Source organism: Aotus nancymaae, unplaced genomic scaffold (genome assembly GCF_030222135.1).
Source record: "Aotus nancymaae isolate 86718 unplaced genomic scaffold, 86718_ANA_hifiasm-v0.15.2.pri h1tg000012l, whole genome shotgun sequence".
Classification (NCBI taxonomy): Eukaryota; Metazoa; Chordata; class Mammalia; order Primates; family Aotidae; genus Aotus; species Aotus nancymaae.
The window spans coordinates 24,027,169-24,045,566 of NW_026988423.1; the positions used below are offsets into that span (position 1 = coordinate 24,027,169).

Below are 18,398 nucleotides of genomic sequence, written 5' to 3' on the forward strand. Positions count from 1 at the left end.
CTACAGGGGTGGCAGGCAAGGCAGAGAGGTTGATGGGGGATAGCAGGAGTGGGAGCCGGTGGCATAATTTAGATCTGGGGCCTTTAAGAAAAATGCTCAGAGCAATCATCCCACCCAGTGCTAAATATCAGATGAGTCAGCCTCTGGGCAGCTGTCACCTTCCTCCCCCAAATCCCTGGCAAAGCAGGGAGGCTGGCTTGGGGCTGCCTCTCTAACTCTGACAGCAATTGGAACCCACAGCTACGCTGCGGTCCCCCTCTGGCCCCCAGTCCCAGGATGCTCGCTCCCATTTTACTCTTCACTTTTAGGGGAGGAGCCAGGGTAGGGTTCAGTGTTCCCTCCCTACTCCCAAAGCACAGTATTTGTCCCCAGTCCTTTCTCCTGCCAAGGCTTCTGGATTTCGGAAGTGATGCCTCGAGGACACGGGTGTCTCCCGTGGAACCTCCTCCTGTGCTCACCCTGGCAATACTGGATGTGCCTGGAGGGGACATTTCTGAAGAACTACCAGAACTGAGAAGAAAAAGCAGACTGCACAGCTCAGCGCAGGTTCACGCAAAGCCACCTGTGTATTCCAGGGCCAGGGCCACGTGGCTCAGCCCATGTGTTGGCAGGTGAGCGCGCTGTTCCAGCCAGGCGAGTCAGCACACGTGGGATGTTCGCTTATTTGGGCAAATATGTCTCCTAGGGTCATTCTGGAAAGAAGCCCAGCATCTAGTCATTAGCTCCTGGGGGAAGGTTGGGGAGAAGTCAGGGAAGAGGAAGAGGTGGCATCCCCTAGCCTCACCCGTGGAGACCCCAGTGAAGTGGGGCAGGCAGGCACTGCTGGAAGAGCGAAGGCCAGGTGGACACAAGAACAGATTCCAGAGGCTTGGTTTTATTGTGCAGTTTTCTTTTTCCTCAATGAGATGCCGTAAGCTGTGGTGGCACTATACACAGTCACAGAACTGGAAGAACCGCCGGGTGGGGGCTGGGGATTGGGAAAAGCCATTTCCCGAGAAGTGTCCGGCTCCTGGGTCTTACTCCATGGCCTGCCTCGTGCCCCACAGAGGTCCCTGAGAAGGCAGGCCTGCGGGGCAGGGGGCTGTCTGAAGGGCTCGGGCACCAGCCAGCAGGGACTGGCACTGATAGGCGAGGGGAGGAAGTGCCTCCCTTAGAAACTTGGGCCAAACTCTGTGCAGCTCCGGGACTCCATCCCATCTGACTTGGAGGCTGTGGGTCAGAGCTCTGGAAGCCCTTGGGAGCTTGGGACAGCCTGAGAGGGTCTTGCCCTCCTCTGCAGCCCTCTCCACTGCGGGTGGAGGCGGGTGGGGGGAGCAGCAGGCCCACACTTTTAGCTTCCGTAGGCAGGGAGGGATGAAGAACTCTCATCCTTTACCTCCTCCAACCCTCCACTAGCATTGCTCTCCTGGCCAAATGTGCGTCTTTACTGGGACATGCCCCAAGGCCTCTGGGGGACTTCCACAGTGGTAAGGAGGGCTGTCTTTTTTTTTTTTGGTTGTGGCTGAGAATGCTGGAGATGCTCAGTTCTCGTCCTCACAAGGTGGGCGACAAATTCTTGGTGGTGCCCTCACATCTGGGGTCTTTAGGCACCAGCCATGCCTGCCAAGGAGTGCTCTCCGCACAGACTATGTCTGTTCTAGGCCCAGACACAGCCTACCCACTCCTCATTCAAGTCTCTCCCAGGTCTCTGGGTATCTGGTCCCGACTGGCAAGGATGACTTCGCCAGTGGCTGGTACCCCTCCATCCCACTATACCTCACATGCTCTCACTCTCCATCAGGTCCCCAATCCTGGCTTCCCTTTTCACGAACTCTCAAAGGAAAGGAAGGATAAACCCTAAATAAACCAGACAGAAGCAGCTCTGGAACAAAGAGTACAAAAAGACAGCCAGAGGTGTGCGGCGAGGGTGAGGTGCCGTGGGGGAGTGGGTGGATAATCGCATGCAGCACTGGGACTCCTGATGAGGGGTGGGGTCCCCACTTCTCCTCGAGGTGTGAGGGATTTGGGGGAGGGGGTCAGCCGACTCAGAGAAGTAGGATCTCTGCACTGGAACTTGAGGCCTCCTGTCTCCTCCATGGGCCCCACCAGTCACAGGGACATGAAATCCGTGGCCTGGAGGAGGGAGAGCGAGAGCAGGAGCAGCAGCAGCCATGAGGTGTTCTGAGCCAGCAGGCTGATGCCCTCACACTTGACCAGTTTGTCTGTGGAAAGAGAAGGGGGTTGGGGGTAGGGCAGGAAGGAAGAGGGATCAGGACTCAGGCAGGCACAGGCCCAAAGCAAGGGTGTAGTGCCCCAAGGGAGGTGGGCACTGTGATGTTTTAGCTGGGACCAGGAGCAGCCTGTTCTCACAGAACTAGCCATCTTTCCCATCTGCAGATTACTGACCTCTTGCACACATATCATCTTAAGAAAACCTTACTAAACATCATCACAAGAAAACTGGCTGAGGGAGGTGGTGTCGGCCCTGTTTCCAGCTGGGGAGAAGGAAGATTGGGGAGGCCAAGGGCCTTGGCCGCAGTTCTGGTGGAAGAATCTACCACACTACTCTGCCTGTCTGGCCCTGAGCTCTTCAACCCATTCACACTGAAGGCAATGGTTCCCCAGTTGACCAGGTAGCAGTTGGGAGCGGGTGAGAGAGTTATGCAGCTATTCTCCTCTCCAGCCCAGCCAAGGGAACTGCCTGCTGTCCCCGAGTCTGGCTCTCCCAGCTCACTTGGTCTTGTTAGGGGCTTGTCTCACCTCTGAGCACAGTGACGTTCTGGGAGGAGATGGGTGGGGAATGGCCGGAGTGGTGGAGTGCGCACGTGTAGGTCCCCTCATCCTTGCTGGTGAAGGCAGATAAGTAGAGGACCTTCATGTTGTATTTGCTGGTGAAGTTGGTTCGGGAGCGGTATGTGTGCTCAGGCACCCCCACGGTGCCAAAGAGCACGTGCTTCTTTGTCTCACGGGTCAGGCTGAACTCGTACTGGATGGGTGAGGTGGTGGTATTCTCATGGCGGCAGTCCAGACGAAGGCTCTGGTCCACCAGGCAAGCTGTTAGGCTGGTCACCTTCTGTCCTCGGGAGACCTGCAAGACTGGCACCAGCAGTGCCTCCTTCAAATTGGAGGAGCCTACGGTGCAGGGGCCTCCCACCCACCTAGTGGAGAGATGGGCCTGGCTAGGAAGGGGACCAGGGTCTGCTCTCTGAGTGCCTTTCCCCACCCCAGGGGTCCCAGAGGGCCAGTTTAACTTCTCTGCAGACCCCAGCCTCCCTCCCCAGTCTGCTGGAGCCTTGGATTTTATCAACGTATTTCAAGGACAGGAGATCTTGGGGAGTTGATGCAGGTTCCAGGTTCCCATTTGGGGACTCTAGTTCAATAGTGTGAGGCAGGGCTCAGCAAATGGTTTCCAAAAGCCACCTCAGGCCATCAGAATATCAGGGAGGTGGGTTGGCTGACTTTGGAATGAAGAAGAGCCCTCTCTTCGTCATCTGCACTTTTCTGAGGCTGTGAGGGAGAAGCTGCTTCTCTGGAGGGAAGGAAGCCAGGGTGCCTGGAGCCCCAGCCCTGCCCAGTGCCGGGTACCTGTTAGCAGGAGAGCGATGCTAATGGCGGGGTTCATGGTTCTGGAAGCTCAGTCCAGGATCTGGGGTGGGAACAGGATGTGAGTCAGCCAAGGTGTGCCACACTTACCGCCAGGGCTGGGGACCCCTGGGAACATGACATAATGGCTATGGTAGGCATCTAAGTCCCTCTCTCCATCCCCCCTCTCCTCCCTACTTCTCACTGAACCTGATACTGCCACTGGCTCTTTCCTGCTCAGGGAAAGCAAGGGAGGAGGGAGAACAAGCCCTGTCATAGTGTGTGTCTGTGCTTGGCCATGGAGCACTTACTAGCTAGGTGACTTTAAGTGACTTTACCACTCTTTCTCCTCTTTTTTTTGAGACAAAGTTTCGCTCTTGTTGCCCAGGCTATAGTGCAATGGTGCGATCTTGGCTCACTGCAACCTCCACCTCCCAGGTTCAAGCAATTCTCCTGCCTCAGCCTTCTGAATAGTTGGGACTACAGGCATGAGCTGCCATGCCTGGTTAATTTTTTGTATTTTTAGTAGAGATGGGGTTTCACCATGTTAGCCAGGATGGTCTCGATCTCCTGACCTTGTGATCATCCACCCACCTCGGCCTCCCAAAGTGCTGAGATTGCAGGCGTGAGCCCCGTGCACAGCTTCTCCTCCTCTTAAATTAACATAGTGTATGGTAATGTAAGACCTATGAAGCCTGGGGTTTCCTATTTTTTTTTTTTTTTTGAGACAGTCTCGCTCTGTCGCCAGGTGCCAGGCTGGAGTGCAGTGGTGCAATCTTGGCTCACTGCAATCTCTGCCTCCTGGGTTCAAGAATTCTCCTGCCTCAGCCTCCTGGGTAGCTGGGACTACAGGTGCGCACCACCACGCCCAGCTAAGTTTTTAAAAAAGTTTTTTTTAGTAGAGACCGGGTTTCACCATGTTGGCTAGGATGGTCTCGATCTCTTGACCTCATGATCTGCCCGCCTCGGCCTCCCAAAGTGCTGGGATTACAGGCGTAAGCCACCACGCCCGGCCTCCTATGTTTTTTTAAATTAATGGAGGTAAAATACAAAAAGCAACAATTACGATTTTAACCATTTAAATTCAGTACTTAAACTCGGTATACGTAGCAGTGCAGAATACATTCACATTGCTGTGCAGCCCATCTCCGGAACTCTTTTTGTCTTTCAAAGGAAAACACTGTATCTGTTAAACAAAGACTCCCCATTTAGGGACTTCCCATTTCCTGTTCAGAAGAAAATTCCTAATGCTCAGAACCGTTTGCATTTGGAGATTACTGGCATATAGCATACACTCCAAAGTTATTTATTGTGAATGAATGAATGGATCTCTCTGAATCTTACGTACTCACCAGGTTATGATGGGGGTTAAGGAAAACAACCAACATCTGGCGATGACTGCTTCATATAAGTGAGCCACAAATCCCTAAGTCATTCTCCATCCCCAGTGAATGGCTAGAGACCATCCACCGTGGCTAAGGATGCTCCCAGACAGGGAGCATCTATTCCTATCTGGAGAGGGCACAAGCTAAGCGTGTTCCCGGAGGAGGGAAAGCCACAGTGATCTCTAAGTGTATGTGAGCCAAGGATGCCTCCCAATTTCCAGCTCTTTGGAGTTCTGGCACTGCAGTTTTCCAGCCCAGTTTCAATAGCCTCCCTGACTAGGCTGTGTGCCTGGTCTTTTTTTTTTTTTCTTTTACTTTTTGGCAGCCTTGTTTGAACCAACTCTTGGCGGGGCGTTACGGAGCAGGTAGCCTAGCCTGTTCGCAGAGCAGTGCTCGCCCAGGAGAGGCCACAGAAGGGGCGTGCGCCCGCGAGCGCGCGCAGGGCATTGCCTCGGTTGTGTGCTCCCGGGTGCGCAGGGCGCGCCACTCGCCAAGTTCAGGGTCCCTGGCGCTCAGCCTCTTGACGGATGCGGCTGGGATCCCGCAGCAGCTGCAGCTACAATCAATTCTCTCTCTGTCCCGGGGTGGAGCTGCTGCCCCGGGCCAGATCCAGGAGGAAAGGGGGTCGGCATCTGGTTTTTGATTCAAGTACTCTGGCTTGAGATGATGTGCAGGCTTGGGATCGGAGGGGAAGGGGGAGCAGTGGCCAGGGCAAGAGAGGGAAGAAATGGATCTGAGGCTGGAGAGGATAGAGGAGCCAGGAGATGGGTAGAGAGCGGCTGGGGAGGTGCAGTCTGTATTCATTTCCTCTGCTCTGTGTCCTCAGGGTCCAGACCCAGAAAAGGTCTGCTCTTCTTCCCTCTCCAGCCCTCGGTGGGCCTCACTCTTACTCCATTTTCGGATTCCAATCCTCTCCTTTTCCAATTGAGTCCCCCTTCCCCCTCTCTCATCCTCTTCCAGTTTTCCCCTCCCCCATCCGCCCGCCTTCCACCCAGTCCCCGCCTGCGGCACTGCGGTTTCCTTCTCCGGTGCCCCGCACCCAGCCCGCCGCGAGGTCACCGGGCAGAGATTCCCTCTAGCTCGCCATCCTCGGTCCTCTCCCCGCAGTTTAATCCGTCCTCCTCCCCACCTATGCGAGCTGGGTTTGGGGAGTCTGGGTGGAGCACAGAACCACAGGCTGTCCTTGGTGTCCTTCCTCCCTGTTCTCCAGCGCCCCAGCCCCAGACACCCGTCCTCCAGTGGGTAAAAGCCCCGGAGCGCCTTCTCCGAAAGGCGTCGGGGTGCGGCGCGGCCCCTGCCAAGTAGTAGCATCCCACTCCCGCCCCTGCCTGGAAAGCAGGCCCCTCCCTAAGCTCTGCGCCCTCCTTCCCTGGGCGCCCTCCGACCGTGGCCCGAAGTCTAGTGTTGGGACGGCTTGCCTGGGCGTCTGACAGCTGTCCCGAGCCCCAGGTCCTGCCGGCTCCAGTTCCCACCTGGACTGGGGTCTTCCGCTGCTGCAGCCTCCTCTGAACGCGCCGCCGCCGCCAGTTGCTGCACCCAGCTCGGAGCCCGCAGTTTTCACCAGAGATGGAGGAGAGGGGGAGTGTAGAGCCGGGGGCTCAGCCAATCAGAGGCGGAGATGGGGAAAGGAAGGATGGCAAGGTGGAGTGGGGGGTGGGGAAGGAAGAGAAGGCGGTCCCTTATTGGTGTGAGAGTGGCAGGTGGTGGCAGACCCTCACCCTGTGCTGGCAGGCCTGGCCAGGGACAGGAGATTTCGGGATCTCAGGATTCAGGCTGGGGCAGCCCAAAGAATAGTAGCCTCCTCCCCGAGCCCCGCAATGTTTGTTCCCCTTTTAAGGCTTTAACCCTTTCTTCAGACCTATTCTTCAGAAGTCTGTGGGAAAACCAGAGTGTAAGCGGTGCAGGATGCAGGCCGGGAGCGCCCACGCCTCCGCATTTCCTTTTCAGCTGGAGCCCACCTCCTCCGGAGCTTTCAGTGAGAGGTTCTGGAATATTCCAGTCTTTCTGAAAGGAAGCTGGCTGGGTGTTTCTCAGTGTCGGAGCAGCCCTTCGCAAGCAAGGCAGGCCCTGCATCCACCCTATCCGTCCCTAGTCCCCAGCCCCATTTCGCCCCCTCATCTATTCCGGAGCACCTGGCTCCTCAGCGGGCCTGCAGGCGCTTTCTGCTCTGGGCATCACGTCTTCTTCATCTCCTGGGCTGGCACCTTCTGGCCCAGACGGCTGGAAGGGTTCTTCTGGCTTTCCTGAGTACAGTCTGCTTGTTTGGTCTTCAGACCAGGGAAGGAGTGTTGCCTTTTAGCAGGCACTGTGCTGGGCACATTATATTCACGGCCACCGTTACCCCATGGCCGCCTGCTGGGTTTATCCTATCTCAATCCTCATCCCCTGCCTTGGCTGGTAAGTGGGAGAGCTGGTGAATTGACCTGGGCTGTGGAACCCCAGCTCTCAAGGGTGAGCCATTCCTCTCCCTCATCCCGGCCCAGTGGGAGAGGAGAGAGAGGAACTCAGGGAAAGAGGAGGAGACAGTCCCACAGAAAGGATTAGATCGAGGCCAGCTCCTGATCACCTGGGACACTCCTGATAACCCACCAATTGGATGTCACCAGAAGCCCGAGGCTCATTTTTGTAGACAGTGCTGATGACTTATCTCCCGCTCACAGGTGTGGTGAATTTTTTAGAACTAATGTTTGATTGATTTGTATCCTTCCCACCTCTTTATGAATTCTGGTTCGACATTCTGTGGGCTGGCCCTGCCTCCCCACTGTGGGCCGGCCCTGCCTCCCCACTGTGGGCCTGCCTGTTCTGTTTTTTCATGGAAACCAGCTCTGGCACCTTCCCTGCAGTATCAGAAACTGCAGTGGCACTGTTGGAAGCCACTGTTGGAAGCTTGCAAATGGGAGATTCGCTTGGTTTCCCAGCATTTAGAGTGATGGAGCATGCTTATTGGAATGAGCCTTGCAGATGGTTACGTCCAAAGGGGCTATTCACTTTGGCAAACCACAGAGGCTTCTAGGGCATTTTATGGAAAATGCAGCGGGCCTTGCTCATCTAGGACCTCCTTAATCTAGTACTAGAGCCAGCTGAGTCTGCACTTTTCTCACACTCCCCAGGATCTGGGGACTCTAACACATGATCTGGTAAGACTGTCCCTCTTTATAGGTGAGCTGACCTGGCTTCTTGTTCATAGGGTACTTTTAAACGCCATGGATGTCCTGGCCCCTGGCTGCTGACCTCCCTCCTACCCTCAAATCCATCCCAGCCGTCTTCCCATTCATCTACCTGCTGCATTCCAGACATGCTGGCTCTGGCTTCTCTCTGTCACTTCATGGCAGCGTGCTCCTTCCTGCTTAACAGCTTTCTGATTCTGAGTCCAGGGCTCTTAACTGCGGAAGGCATCTGGGCTATGCTGGCTGAGACCCTGGATGCTCCGTTTCCCACTCTTTGACCCTGTCTTTGAGTGTTGCTGGCTGGAAGGCCTGGCAGTGCTATTTTGATAAGGTTATGAGGACCTGGCCTAATTTCTGGGTCCCCAAGCACCTTGTTTTTAGGAAGGGGAAGGGAGTATAGACTGTAGAAGGTGTGGCAATTCTGTGTCTGCTAAAGCAAGATCTCTGATTGGATGGAATTAATGGCTCAGATAAGACATCTGAGGTCAGGGGCGAGGGCACAAGGTGGTGGAGGGAGGAGATTTAAAAACTCCATTTACTGTGGACAGGATTGAAGTGGTCAAAGCAGCAAGGCTTTAGAGGAATCCGGCTAAGGCAAGACTTGCTGCCAGAAGGCTGTGGCTGCCTTGTTGGTCTCTTAGACCTCTCTTCTCCCACCGTCTCCTGTTGTCCCACTCAGAGACACATGGGGATAAAAACTCTTCTAAAAACACACAGTCCTTTAGGGTGATCTAGCGACTGCCAGCTCTTCACTTGTTTCATCAGATTGTCTTTGTAGAATTACAGAGGTGGCTAAAGCTGCCTCATCTTTTAAATTATATTTTATTTTTGAGACAGGGTCTCACTTTCTTGCCCAGGCTAGAGTTCAGTGGTGCAATCACCGCTCACTGAACCCTTGACCTCCTGGGTTGAAGCAATCCTTCCGCCTCAGCCTCCTGAGTAGCTGGGAACATAGGCACTTGCCACTCTGCCTAGCTAATTAAACTTTTTTTTTTTTTTGTAAAGATGGGATCTCACCATGTTGCCCAGACTGATGTTGAACTCCTGGGCTCAAGCTGTCCTCCTGCCTGTCCTCTCAAAATGTTGGGATTACAGACACGAGCCTTTGCACCTGGCTTGCCCCACCATTTTATAGCTGGGACCCGAGGCCCAAGAAAGGTAATGGTTTGTCAAGGTCAGACAAATATTTCGAAGCATGGTCTGGACTATTAGATCTTAGGTCTCCTGACTCCGTGTATACTGCTCTCTAGTGCTCCCAGGGTGGGCCCTCAGATCTCTGCTAGACTCATTTTTCTGGTTCATGGTAAAATGAGTTAAACAAGGACAGTGCAGTTTACATCGAGGTGATAGCTGTCAGGTTATCACCTTGTTTCGTTTTTTTTATTCTTCACCCTATTGATGAGGGAGAGATTCCCACCCCCTAAAGTTATGAGGTTCACGACATGACCTCAACACTGGACGAATGAGATCAGTAGCAGTTTATTAGTAATATATGGTCATACCTGGGAGGGTAACACTGCTTGCAATGAATTGCTACATGGGAGTTGCACTAAGAAACAGAGTGGGGATTACCAGGAACCATGAGAGGCAGGCTTTGTAATGTCAAAACGGTGGAATGCCCCCTGTTTTCTATAAGAGGATGTGATTGGCTGTTTGAGTAATTCTGTGGGCTGACAGGGTGCTGAATCCCACTACTCAGGGATAAGCAGAAATTGTGCCTGGCCCCCACAATGAGAGATGTTTGGCTGGGGGACCGCATCCGCAAAGTAGAGAGGGGGTCTGGTAATTAGGCCATTTGAGGTCTCCCTGCTATCAAGGCAGCCATAATATGGAGCTCTAATCTTTGACTAATTGAGACTATACACTTGCCTTTCCTATACTTTCATTCTAAGGTTGTACCTCTCCACTTTTCTGAAGAGGTGGTAGTAGATGTGTGTGTGTGTGTGTGTGTGTGTGTGTGTGTGTGTGTGTGTGTGTGTGTTTTTAATGTCCTTCATAAAAAAATATTGGTCACTTTCTGTTAATCTTCAAACTTCTTTGGAAATGTGATTAAGTCCATGAAATTAAAAAATCATGAAATCACTGCTCTACACTCTGCTACCTCTCCTAACCTCTAGTTGAAGTCAACTCCCTGAGTGAGGTCAGCTCCCTGAGGAGCTGCATGTTTGGTTGGAGAATGTGACAAATAAAAACTAAACATTACCTGTTGGAATGCAGGGCAGAAGTTGAGAGAAAGTACCAATAGAGATATAATTTAATCTTTGATAGTTATTTATTTAAAAAAGTTTATTCACAGATGTTTTAATTGATCAAATAATTAAGACATTATTGGTACCAATAATGTTCCAGGCACAGGGCTAGACTCTAGGTATACAAAGATCAATAGAACACAACCTGAAAGGCTTGTTCCAATGGCAGAAACAGAAACGATACATGGACGTTTAGAAAAAAATAGGGTAGATACAGAGGTAGAGATGTGTAAAGGGTACTGTGGGAGTCCAGAGGAGGGATAGATGATGACCCAATCTGTCAGAGAGGGTTCTTGGAGGCCAGGCATAAAAGGAGCTTTTAAAGATGAATTTGAGTTGCCCAGGTATGGTAGACTGTTACATCAATGGCCTCCAGTGAGTCATGCCCCCCGGTGTCCGTGCTTTTGTGCGATCCCCTTCTGCACTGATTCTGGGCTTGGCCATGTGCCTTGCTTTGGCCAATGGGCCATCAGCAAATGTGATGAAAGCGGAAGCTTGTGAAATGTTTGTATGTGGGGACTTGCTTTTTTGGAGTTCAATTGCCACTTGAGGAAGTCTGAACTCTCTCAGTTTACATCAATCACCATTTGGGATCTGTCAGTCCCCAGTTGATCTGCCATGGGACCACACAGGCATGTGACCTGCCATAAGACCACAAAGGCATGCATAATTTCAAGTGATGCCATACAGAAGAGAAATGAGCCACCTAGATAAGGCTACTGTGGCAATTCTAAAACATGGACACAAATTCTTTGACATTCCTTCATCAAGAGGTGACATCTATGTCCCCTTGTCTTAAATCTCAACGGGCTTGTGACTGCTTCAGCCAATAGAGTAGGACAGATGTGATGCTAGGAGACTTCTGCACTGAGACCTTACAAGGCCACATAGCTTCTATTCTTTTTGCCAGAACAATCACTCTTGGAGCCAACATGGAAGACATCTGGCTATCCACCCTGCAGCCACCATGCCTGGCTCCAGGCAATTTCAAGTAAGGAGGGACTCTTTGGTGGCTGGAACAAGGATGACTTGTGTTAGGGAGTGGTGGAACAGCTGGCAAAAACAAAGTTGTTCTTGGTAACTCTGACAACAGAAGATGTGCCTAATGAATTTGTAGATTTGGCTAAAGGGACCTGGAAACAGAATGCTCAAAGTGTCATTTGAGTGTTCCTAGTTGGCATGATAAAGTATTACAAGAGAGCTGAGCTACAAAAGGACCTGCTCAGTTTTTTAGGTGGAAAGAAAACCGGTTTTCATTGCCATTCTATCAGGCAATGGGCTCTTAAAATTAAAACTGGCCTAAAGGTAAAGATTAAATCAAGGGTATGATTTTACAACCTCTGTTAAGACCCCAGGAGACTTAAATGGTGTTCAGTAGACCTTCTTGACAAAACAGTAGGGTTTCTAAGAATGCTAAGGACGTTGTCCTTGCCAGACACAGTGGCTCATGCCTGTAATCTCAGCACTTTGGGAGGTTGAGGCAGGAGGATTGCTTGAACCCAGGAGTTTGAGATCATCCTGGGCACCATAATGAGACCTCATCTCTTCAAAAAATAAAAAACTAGCTGGGCGTGCTGTCACGTGTCTGTGATCCCAGATTACTTGGGAAGCTAAGGTGGGAAGATCTCTTGAGCCTGAGAGGTTGAGGCTTCAGTGAGGCACTCCAGCCTGGGCAGCAGAACAATTCCCTGTCTTAAAAAAAAAAAGGCATTGTCCTATTGTCCTATAGCTGAAGTGGAGTCTTTTTGAAATTAATTATGTATGTGGTTTTTGGTGCATGAAGTGGACCCCAATAATATTCACAGAAAACCCATAAAGTTTTAAGGAGTATTGCATTGGCAAAAGCTCCACCAGTTTGGAGTAAAAGGAACTGAAACAGTTCAAAATGAAAAGAAGCCTCTGGGCCTCCAACTTTCTATAGGCAGGGAGCTGGCCCCTATACACAGGTCCTTCTCTTAGGGAAAAGAAGGATCTCTTGGAAGACAGAACCAACAGCCCAGAGAGTGTAACTAAGAGCCAGGGAGAACTGGTTCCTGTTCAAGTAACATTCCCTGCCTCTAGCACAGGGGTCCCGATGACATGTACCTGCCTGGATTTCAGAATTGCTTTGAATTGGTGATTGCTATGTGTCTCTCATTTCTCCCCTTTTAATGGGAGTATCTATTGAGCTTATCCTGTCCCTGTGTCACCATTGTACATTGGGCTTGTGGTCTTTTTAGTTCACAGGTCCCTGAGTGAAGAGGAGCCACCCCTGAGGAATTATATATACCCAAGGAGACTCAGCCTTGGCCAGACATGCTGCAGATTTTGAGATCATGACCTTGGAGCCTACTGTCATGATTGGATGCTTTGGGAAGGGTGGGTGTATTTCACAAGTGGAAGGACAGCACATCTTTAGGAGTAGAGGGCAGACTATGGAAGAGTGCCACATTAACGCCTTCAGCCAGTCATGTCTCTTTCACACTGACTCTGGGCTTGATTTGGTCAATAGGACTTCAGCAAACGTGGTGCAAGCAATTTCCTAAGTGCTTGCCCTTCTTAGGCAAGGACCCCGGGGCCCTGTGAGGAAGCTGGAGCTGGCCACAATGGAGAGACCTGAATGGAAGTGCTGTGGCTGCCATCCCCCACACCCACCTGCGAGTTGCCCATCACTAAGTAAAGCCCTTCCAGGATCACCCAGTGTCCAGCCCACCTGTCAACTGGCCACACATGCAGGAGTGAGCCCAGCAAACTCCGTATGGAACTGATCCCTGACCAAACTGCTTGCCCACAGAATAGCTGAGTTTGGTTACTAGTTGGGGTGGTTTGTTACAGAGTAATAGCTAACAAAGAAACCAGGTGAGGAGAGGGAAGAGGATTTAAGACAGAGGAGGCAGAAATACAGCAAAGCAAAGCAGAGGCCGGAAAATACAGGCTGTTTGGTTGCTCATGGCAGTGAAGGCTGAGAGAGGATGATGGAGAGATGGGGAAGGGGCAGTCAAGGAAGTCCTCATCTCTCTGGACTTGGGTATGAGGTGTCATGACAGGTTTATAGGAAGGGTGTGGTGTGGCTGGGTAGGTGTATTCTTTAGAAAGATTACTCTGGGAGATCAGGCGCAGTGGCTCACGCCTGTTATCCCAGCACTTTGGGAGGCTGAGGTGAGCTCAGGAGTTCGAAACCACCCTGGCCAATGTGGCAAAACCCTGTCTCTCCTAAAATCACAAAAATTAGCTGGATGAGATGGCAGGTGCCTGTAGTCCCAACTACTCTGGAGGCTGAGACACAAGAATCACTTGAACCCAGGAGGCGGAGATCGCACCATTGCACTCCAGCCTGGGTGACAGAGTGAGACTGTCTCAAAAAAAAAAAAAAAAAAAAAGCAAGAAAGATTACTCTGGGGGCTGTGTGCCGAGTGACTGGAGGGCCCCAGGGACCCTCTCCGGCCCATAGTTCTTTGCCCTTGCAATGCACTCAACACAGAGGTAGGGAGGCAGAAGGTGGCTTCTGGGGAGGAGGGTGGTGTGATGCACACTTCTTTGGGATCGAGACCCATATTTGTCTTGTTTACTGCTGGCGCGCTGAAGCTTCCAGGTCCTGGCACAAAGTAGAGTCACAAAATAAAACATTTTTGGATGAACCTAAGACGTAGGAGCATTCAAGTATCATAGGTGCTGCCCATGAGGCAAGGAGAGAATTCAAAGGAGGGTCTGGGAGGAAGCAGTGGTTGTTTTCTGGAAAGAGGAAGAAGCATTCCCGACAGAGGGAACCCCAGAAGCAAGGGTGAGTTGTGAAGTGTGCCTGGGAGCTGCATCAGTGGAGAGGATGAGGGTCTGAGATGGGACATTAGCAGTGGAGGTGGAGAAGGTGGGCAGATGGGAGAGACCCAAGTCAGAGGATGTTCAGTGCCTTCCTGGATGTGTTTGGGAGGCATCACAAGGACTCCCAGATTTCGGGGGTGTCTGCTCTGAAGGATGAGAGAGAGGAAGCAGCTTTGGTGCAAAAGATCATGTATTCAGTGCTGGCCATGTTGAGCTTGAGAGCCTATGGGATGTGTACATGGAGAGGTTCAGGTGGGAGCTGAAGAGGGAGGTGGGGCAGAGGAGAGGTAACTGCTGGTTGGCAAGTAGGTGATAATGAGCACCCCAGGAGCATGTGTAGACCTAGAAGAAAATAGGACCCTGTTTTAGGACCTAGTTAATATAAACTCAGGACAGGACCTGGAAGAGCACTGACACGTAAGGGATCGGTTGCAGCCGAGGAGTCTAAGGAGGTGGCCAGGAGGATGGAGAATGAGGAGAGGGTGAAGCCAAAGGAACAGGCGAGCTCAGTGAGGGCGTGGTCAGGAGTGTGAAGTATGGAGGAAAGTGTATCCTAACCTTTAGATTTGGCAACAGGAAGTCACTTGGTGAGGACAGTTTCAGAAGCGTGTGGGAACTGAGGTCTGAAGTCATTGTTTCAAAATATAGGTTTTACTTAGGTACAGCAAGGGCCGCAGGGTAGGAGACGGCCTCCACTGAAAAGATAATTTGTTATTTGTTAAACTCACAGATCGCCAGTAGGGGGCCACTGGGAAGCACTGGATTGGTCAGGAGGCACAGGGGGAGGGGCAGTTGTGGGCGGGAGCCTTTATTGTTGTTTTCAAGGGAATGAATGGACAAGCAAGGGTGAGCAGGCTCAGGATTGGCTATGTTGAATAATTTCAGTGGGCGCTGGGTTTAGGGGCTGTCCTAGTTGTACGGAACCTGGTCTTGGGCGATCAGGGAGGTGGCTGGTGGCCCTTAGTGTGAGAGCCCATAAAGGAGGCGTTTGGAGCGTGCACTCTGGACTGGTTGGGTGGGAGGGTTTATCTCCGATCTCTGTGAATTGGCTAACTTTGGGAGGGACAGTCACCTCAGATGTTAAAACATCATAATACAGAAAATAAAAGACATGGTTAATACAGTCATGGGTTGAGGAGTGAGTGGGGAGACAAGATGGTGGCTGCAAAGCAAAGAGGAGCTTTGTAAATGAGCAGAGGCTGGTCGAGGCCTGCAGGGTCCCTTCTTCTCCCCAGGGGCTGGGCTGGCACGTGGGTTGAAGGATGGCTGAGAGAGGGCCAGCATCTTCTGTGGAGGCCAGGACTTGCCTCCTGGTGAGATCCTCCTTCTGCCTGGTGGCCAGGCAGCAGCATCTGGCATGGACACTCCAGGCATGATCTGTGGGGCTACCCGGACTGTCAGCTTCAACCTCGTGGTTTCAGCTTGGCTGAGCTCAGCTGTTCTCAGAGTGCACCAAGCCAAAGGAGAGCCAGACAGGGCTGTTTGAGAGGTGGGGATAGCCCTCCGAGACTGATTCAGTCTCTCCAGCAAAGAGAAAATGAATTAGTATTTTTTTTTTTTTTGGCAGGGACAGCTGTCTAGGGAATAAACAAGACTCATCCTTGTGGAATGTGAGCAGTTAGCTTTTTTTTTTTTTTTTTTTTTTTTTTTAATGTCTTTTGGGGAAAAATATACAAGCAGAGATCCCACAATTATCCGAGGCCACTTCCACCTCCACCGTCCACAGCCAGGACCATCACCAGCAAAAGTGTTTTGTAAGCAAGCTGCTGCTCCCTGATACACAAGCTGTAGCATCCCCACAGTCTTCCAGAGAGGCCGACAATTCCCCAACGCCCCTTGCCGGCTGACTTCAGTTAGTAGTTGCAGAATGCAAATGAAGCATGCTGCAGCTACTCTGGGTCCGGCTGTTCCAAAGTGAGGGGAAATTCAACTCCTAGATGGGGAAGAGGAAGAAAGTCAGAAATACTTTTTTTATGTTAGAGGCATTTCTGCTGCTCCTTGGCAGGAAGGAAAGGAGGAGAATGTCGTGGGTGTCCATTTTTTCAAAGTGCACTGTGTAGGAAAGCATGTGAGTTTCAGCTTCTCTGGGTGAGAGCATGGGGAGCAGCCTGAGAGTCCATGTGATGGTGTGCGTGTGGGTGTGCGTGCGTTTGTATGTGTGTGTGCGCACCCACGCGTGTGTGCACATGCATGGGAGTGGGCAGCAGCTGGAGCTCTCTGCTATCTCTGTCCTTTGAGCTCCCAGAGGAGGAAGGGGCAGACCTGAGGCAAGTGACTTCAAGCATGAAATTTTTCTCAGCCAAATCCTGTGAGTCATCTTTTCTCATCTTCACCCCCTATATCCAGTCATTCATCCAAGTTTGTATTCTAGCTGCAGAATGTTCCTGAGTCAGGTCTTTCTCTCCATCCTCACTGACACAGCCCCAGCCCTAGCAGTCTCTATCTCCCTTACTTAGACCATTGCAGTAGCCTGCTAGCTGGTATCCTGTCTCCAGTCTCTTCCTCCATGCTGCTACTAGAGTGATTCACCGCCCCCCTCAACTGTGTTTGTTTTTTTAACAATCGTATACTTCGTATACTTTAAAAATTCTAATACATATGTGTGGTTCCAAATACAATGGAAGAAGGAACATAGAGTAAAAAGTAAACCTTTCCTGTCCTCTAGCTATTGCTTCAGTGATTAGCAATTGTGTAACTTCCAGAAATATTCCATGCATGTAACAATATTAGCAAATCTGGTTTTTTTTTTTTTTTTTTGTGGGTGTGGGGAGCACACAAGTGTAATCTATTATATACTTTATTTTGCCTCTTGCTTTTTTTCACTGAACGATATCTCTTGGGGGTCATTCCGTATGAGGACATATGAAGTTGACTTATTTTTATCAGTTGTATAATATTTCATTTTATGGACATATTACTATATATTTGATCAGTCCTGTATCAATGGCTATTTAGGTGATTTACAAACTATACTATTACAAACAATGCTCAAATGAATGATTTATACAAATATAATTTTATATATTTGATCTGTCTGTAGGATAGATTCTTCAGAATTTGAGTGCCATTATTATTATTATTATTATTATAGGGTCTTGCTCTGTCACCCACACTTGTGTGCCATGGCACAATCATAGCTCACTGCAGCCTTGAACTCCTGGGCTCAAGTGATCCTCTACCTCAGCCTCCCAAGTAGCTGGGACTACAGGACTACAAGTGTGTGCCATGACACCCAATACTTTTTCTTTTTTGTAGAGATGGGATCTCACAGTATTTCCCAGGCTGGTTTCAAACTCCTGGCCTCAAACTATCTTCCAGCCTCAGCCTCCCAAAGTGATGGGAATATAAGTGTGAGCCACCATGCCCTGCTCCTTTGACTATTACTAAATCTTTAATTCAAATTAAATTATTTAAATGTTTTCTTTGCAAAAGATGAAGAGCAGACCTCTATCTTCAGTCCAGGACTCTTCCCTGAGCTCTGACCCATCCATTAGCCATGTCTTAATATATCCATATGGGTATATCAAATCATTTACTGTGTCCTAGATTGACCATCACATAAATGTGTATATATACACACACATATACATACACACACGTACATATCACAGATATGTTCACATAGATGTATCCTTTTTATAGTTTAAAAAAATCTGTTATAATATGAATTTTTAAAAGTTTATTTTTTTCTTTATAGAATATACCTCTATTCATTGGATAGGAAATGTTAAATGATTAAATATTTAAAATGACCACATTCTTTGGAGATATCCCTACATTACCTCATTAAAAAATACACTGCTTCATTAAATATAGTCATGCAACTGGATAACAATGCTTTGGTCAAAGGTGGACCGCATATACAATGATGGTCCTATAAGATGATGATAGCATATTTTTACTGTACCTTTTCTATGTTTAGATGCACACATACTTACTATCGTGTTACAGTTGCCTGCAGTGTTCAGTACAGTCACAGCCTGTACAGATTTGTAGACTAGGAATAAAAGACTCCACCATACAGCCCAGGTGTGTAGCAGGAGGTACCATCTAGGTTTGTATGAGTATACTCTATGATGTTCCCACAATGATGAAATTGCCTAATGATGCATTTCTCAGAATGTATCCCCGTCATTAAGTGATGCATGACTATATACTTACTTAAACAGTTTATAGCCAGGCGCCGTGGCTCATGCCTGTAATCCTAGCACTTTGGGAGGCCGAGGTGGGTTGATCAC

General features: G+C 50.2%; 1 protein-coding gene across 4 annotated transcripts; it reads right to left on the reverse strand.

The window, feature by feature from the left end:
- Positions 1 to 854: 854 nt before the first annotated feature.
- On the reverse strand, positions 855 to 8,313 carry THY1 (Thy-1 cell surface antigen). 4 transcript variants are annotated; one of them, XM_064375495.1, is made up of 4 exons: positions 8,226 to 8,313; positions 3,565 to 3,625; positions 2,740 to 3,075; positions 855 to 2,201 (listed from the first exon to the last, which is right to left on the reverse strand). In XM_064375495.1, the coding sequence occupies exons 2-4, from the start codon at positions 3,599 to 3,601 to the stop codon at positions 2,089 to 2,091; spliced, it is 486 nt and encodes a 161-aa protein (XP_064231565.1). In that variant the 5' UTR covers positions 3,602 to 3,625; positions 8,226 to 8,313; the 3' UTR covers positions 855 to 2,088. The 4 variants fall into 4 exon arrangements, with proteins under 4 accessions (XP_064231565.1, XP_012325715.1, XP_064231564.1 ...); XM_012470292.2 differs by lacking the exon at positions 8,226 to 8,313 and adding an exon at positions 6,419 to 6,523; XM_064375494.1 differs by lacking the exon at positions 8,226 to 8,313 and adding an exon at positions 4,914 to 5,914.
- Positions 8,314 to 18,398: the final 10,085 nt, after the last annotated feature.

Coding starts and splice junctions, on each gene's coding strand:
- THY1 (XM_064375495.1), bottom strand. CDS start 3,601: ATGAACCCCGCCATTAGCATCGCTCTCCTGCTAACAG. Junction 3,076..3,564: donor CATCGCTCTCCTGCTAACAG/GTACCCGGCACT, acceptor TGCTGGTGCCAG/TCTTGCAGGTCTCCCGAGGA. Junction 2,202..2,739: donor GAACGTCACTGTGCTCAGAG/GTGAGACAAGCC, acceptor CTCTTTCCACAG/ACAAACTGGTCAAGTGTGAG.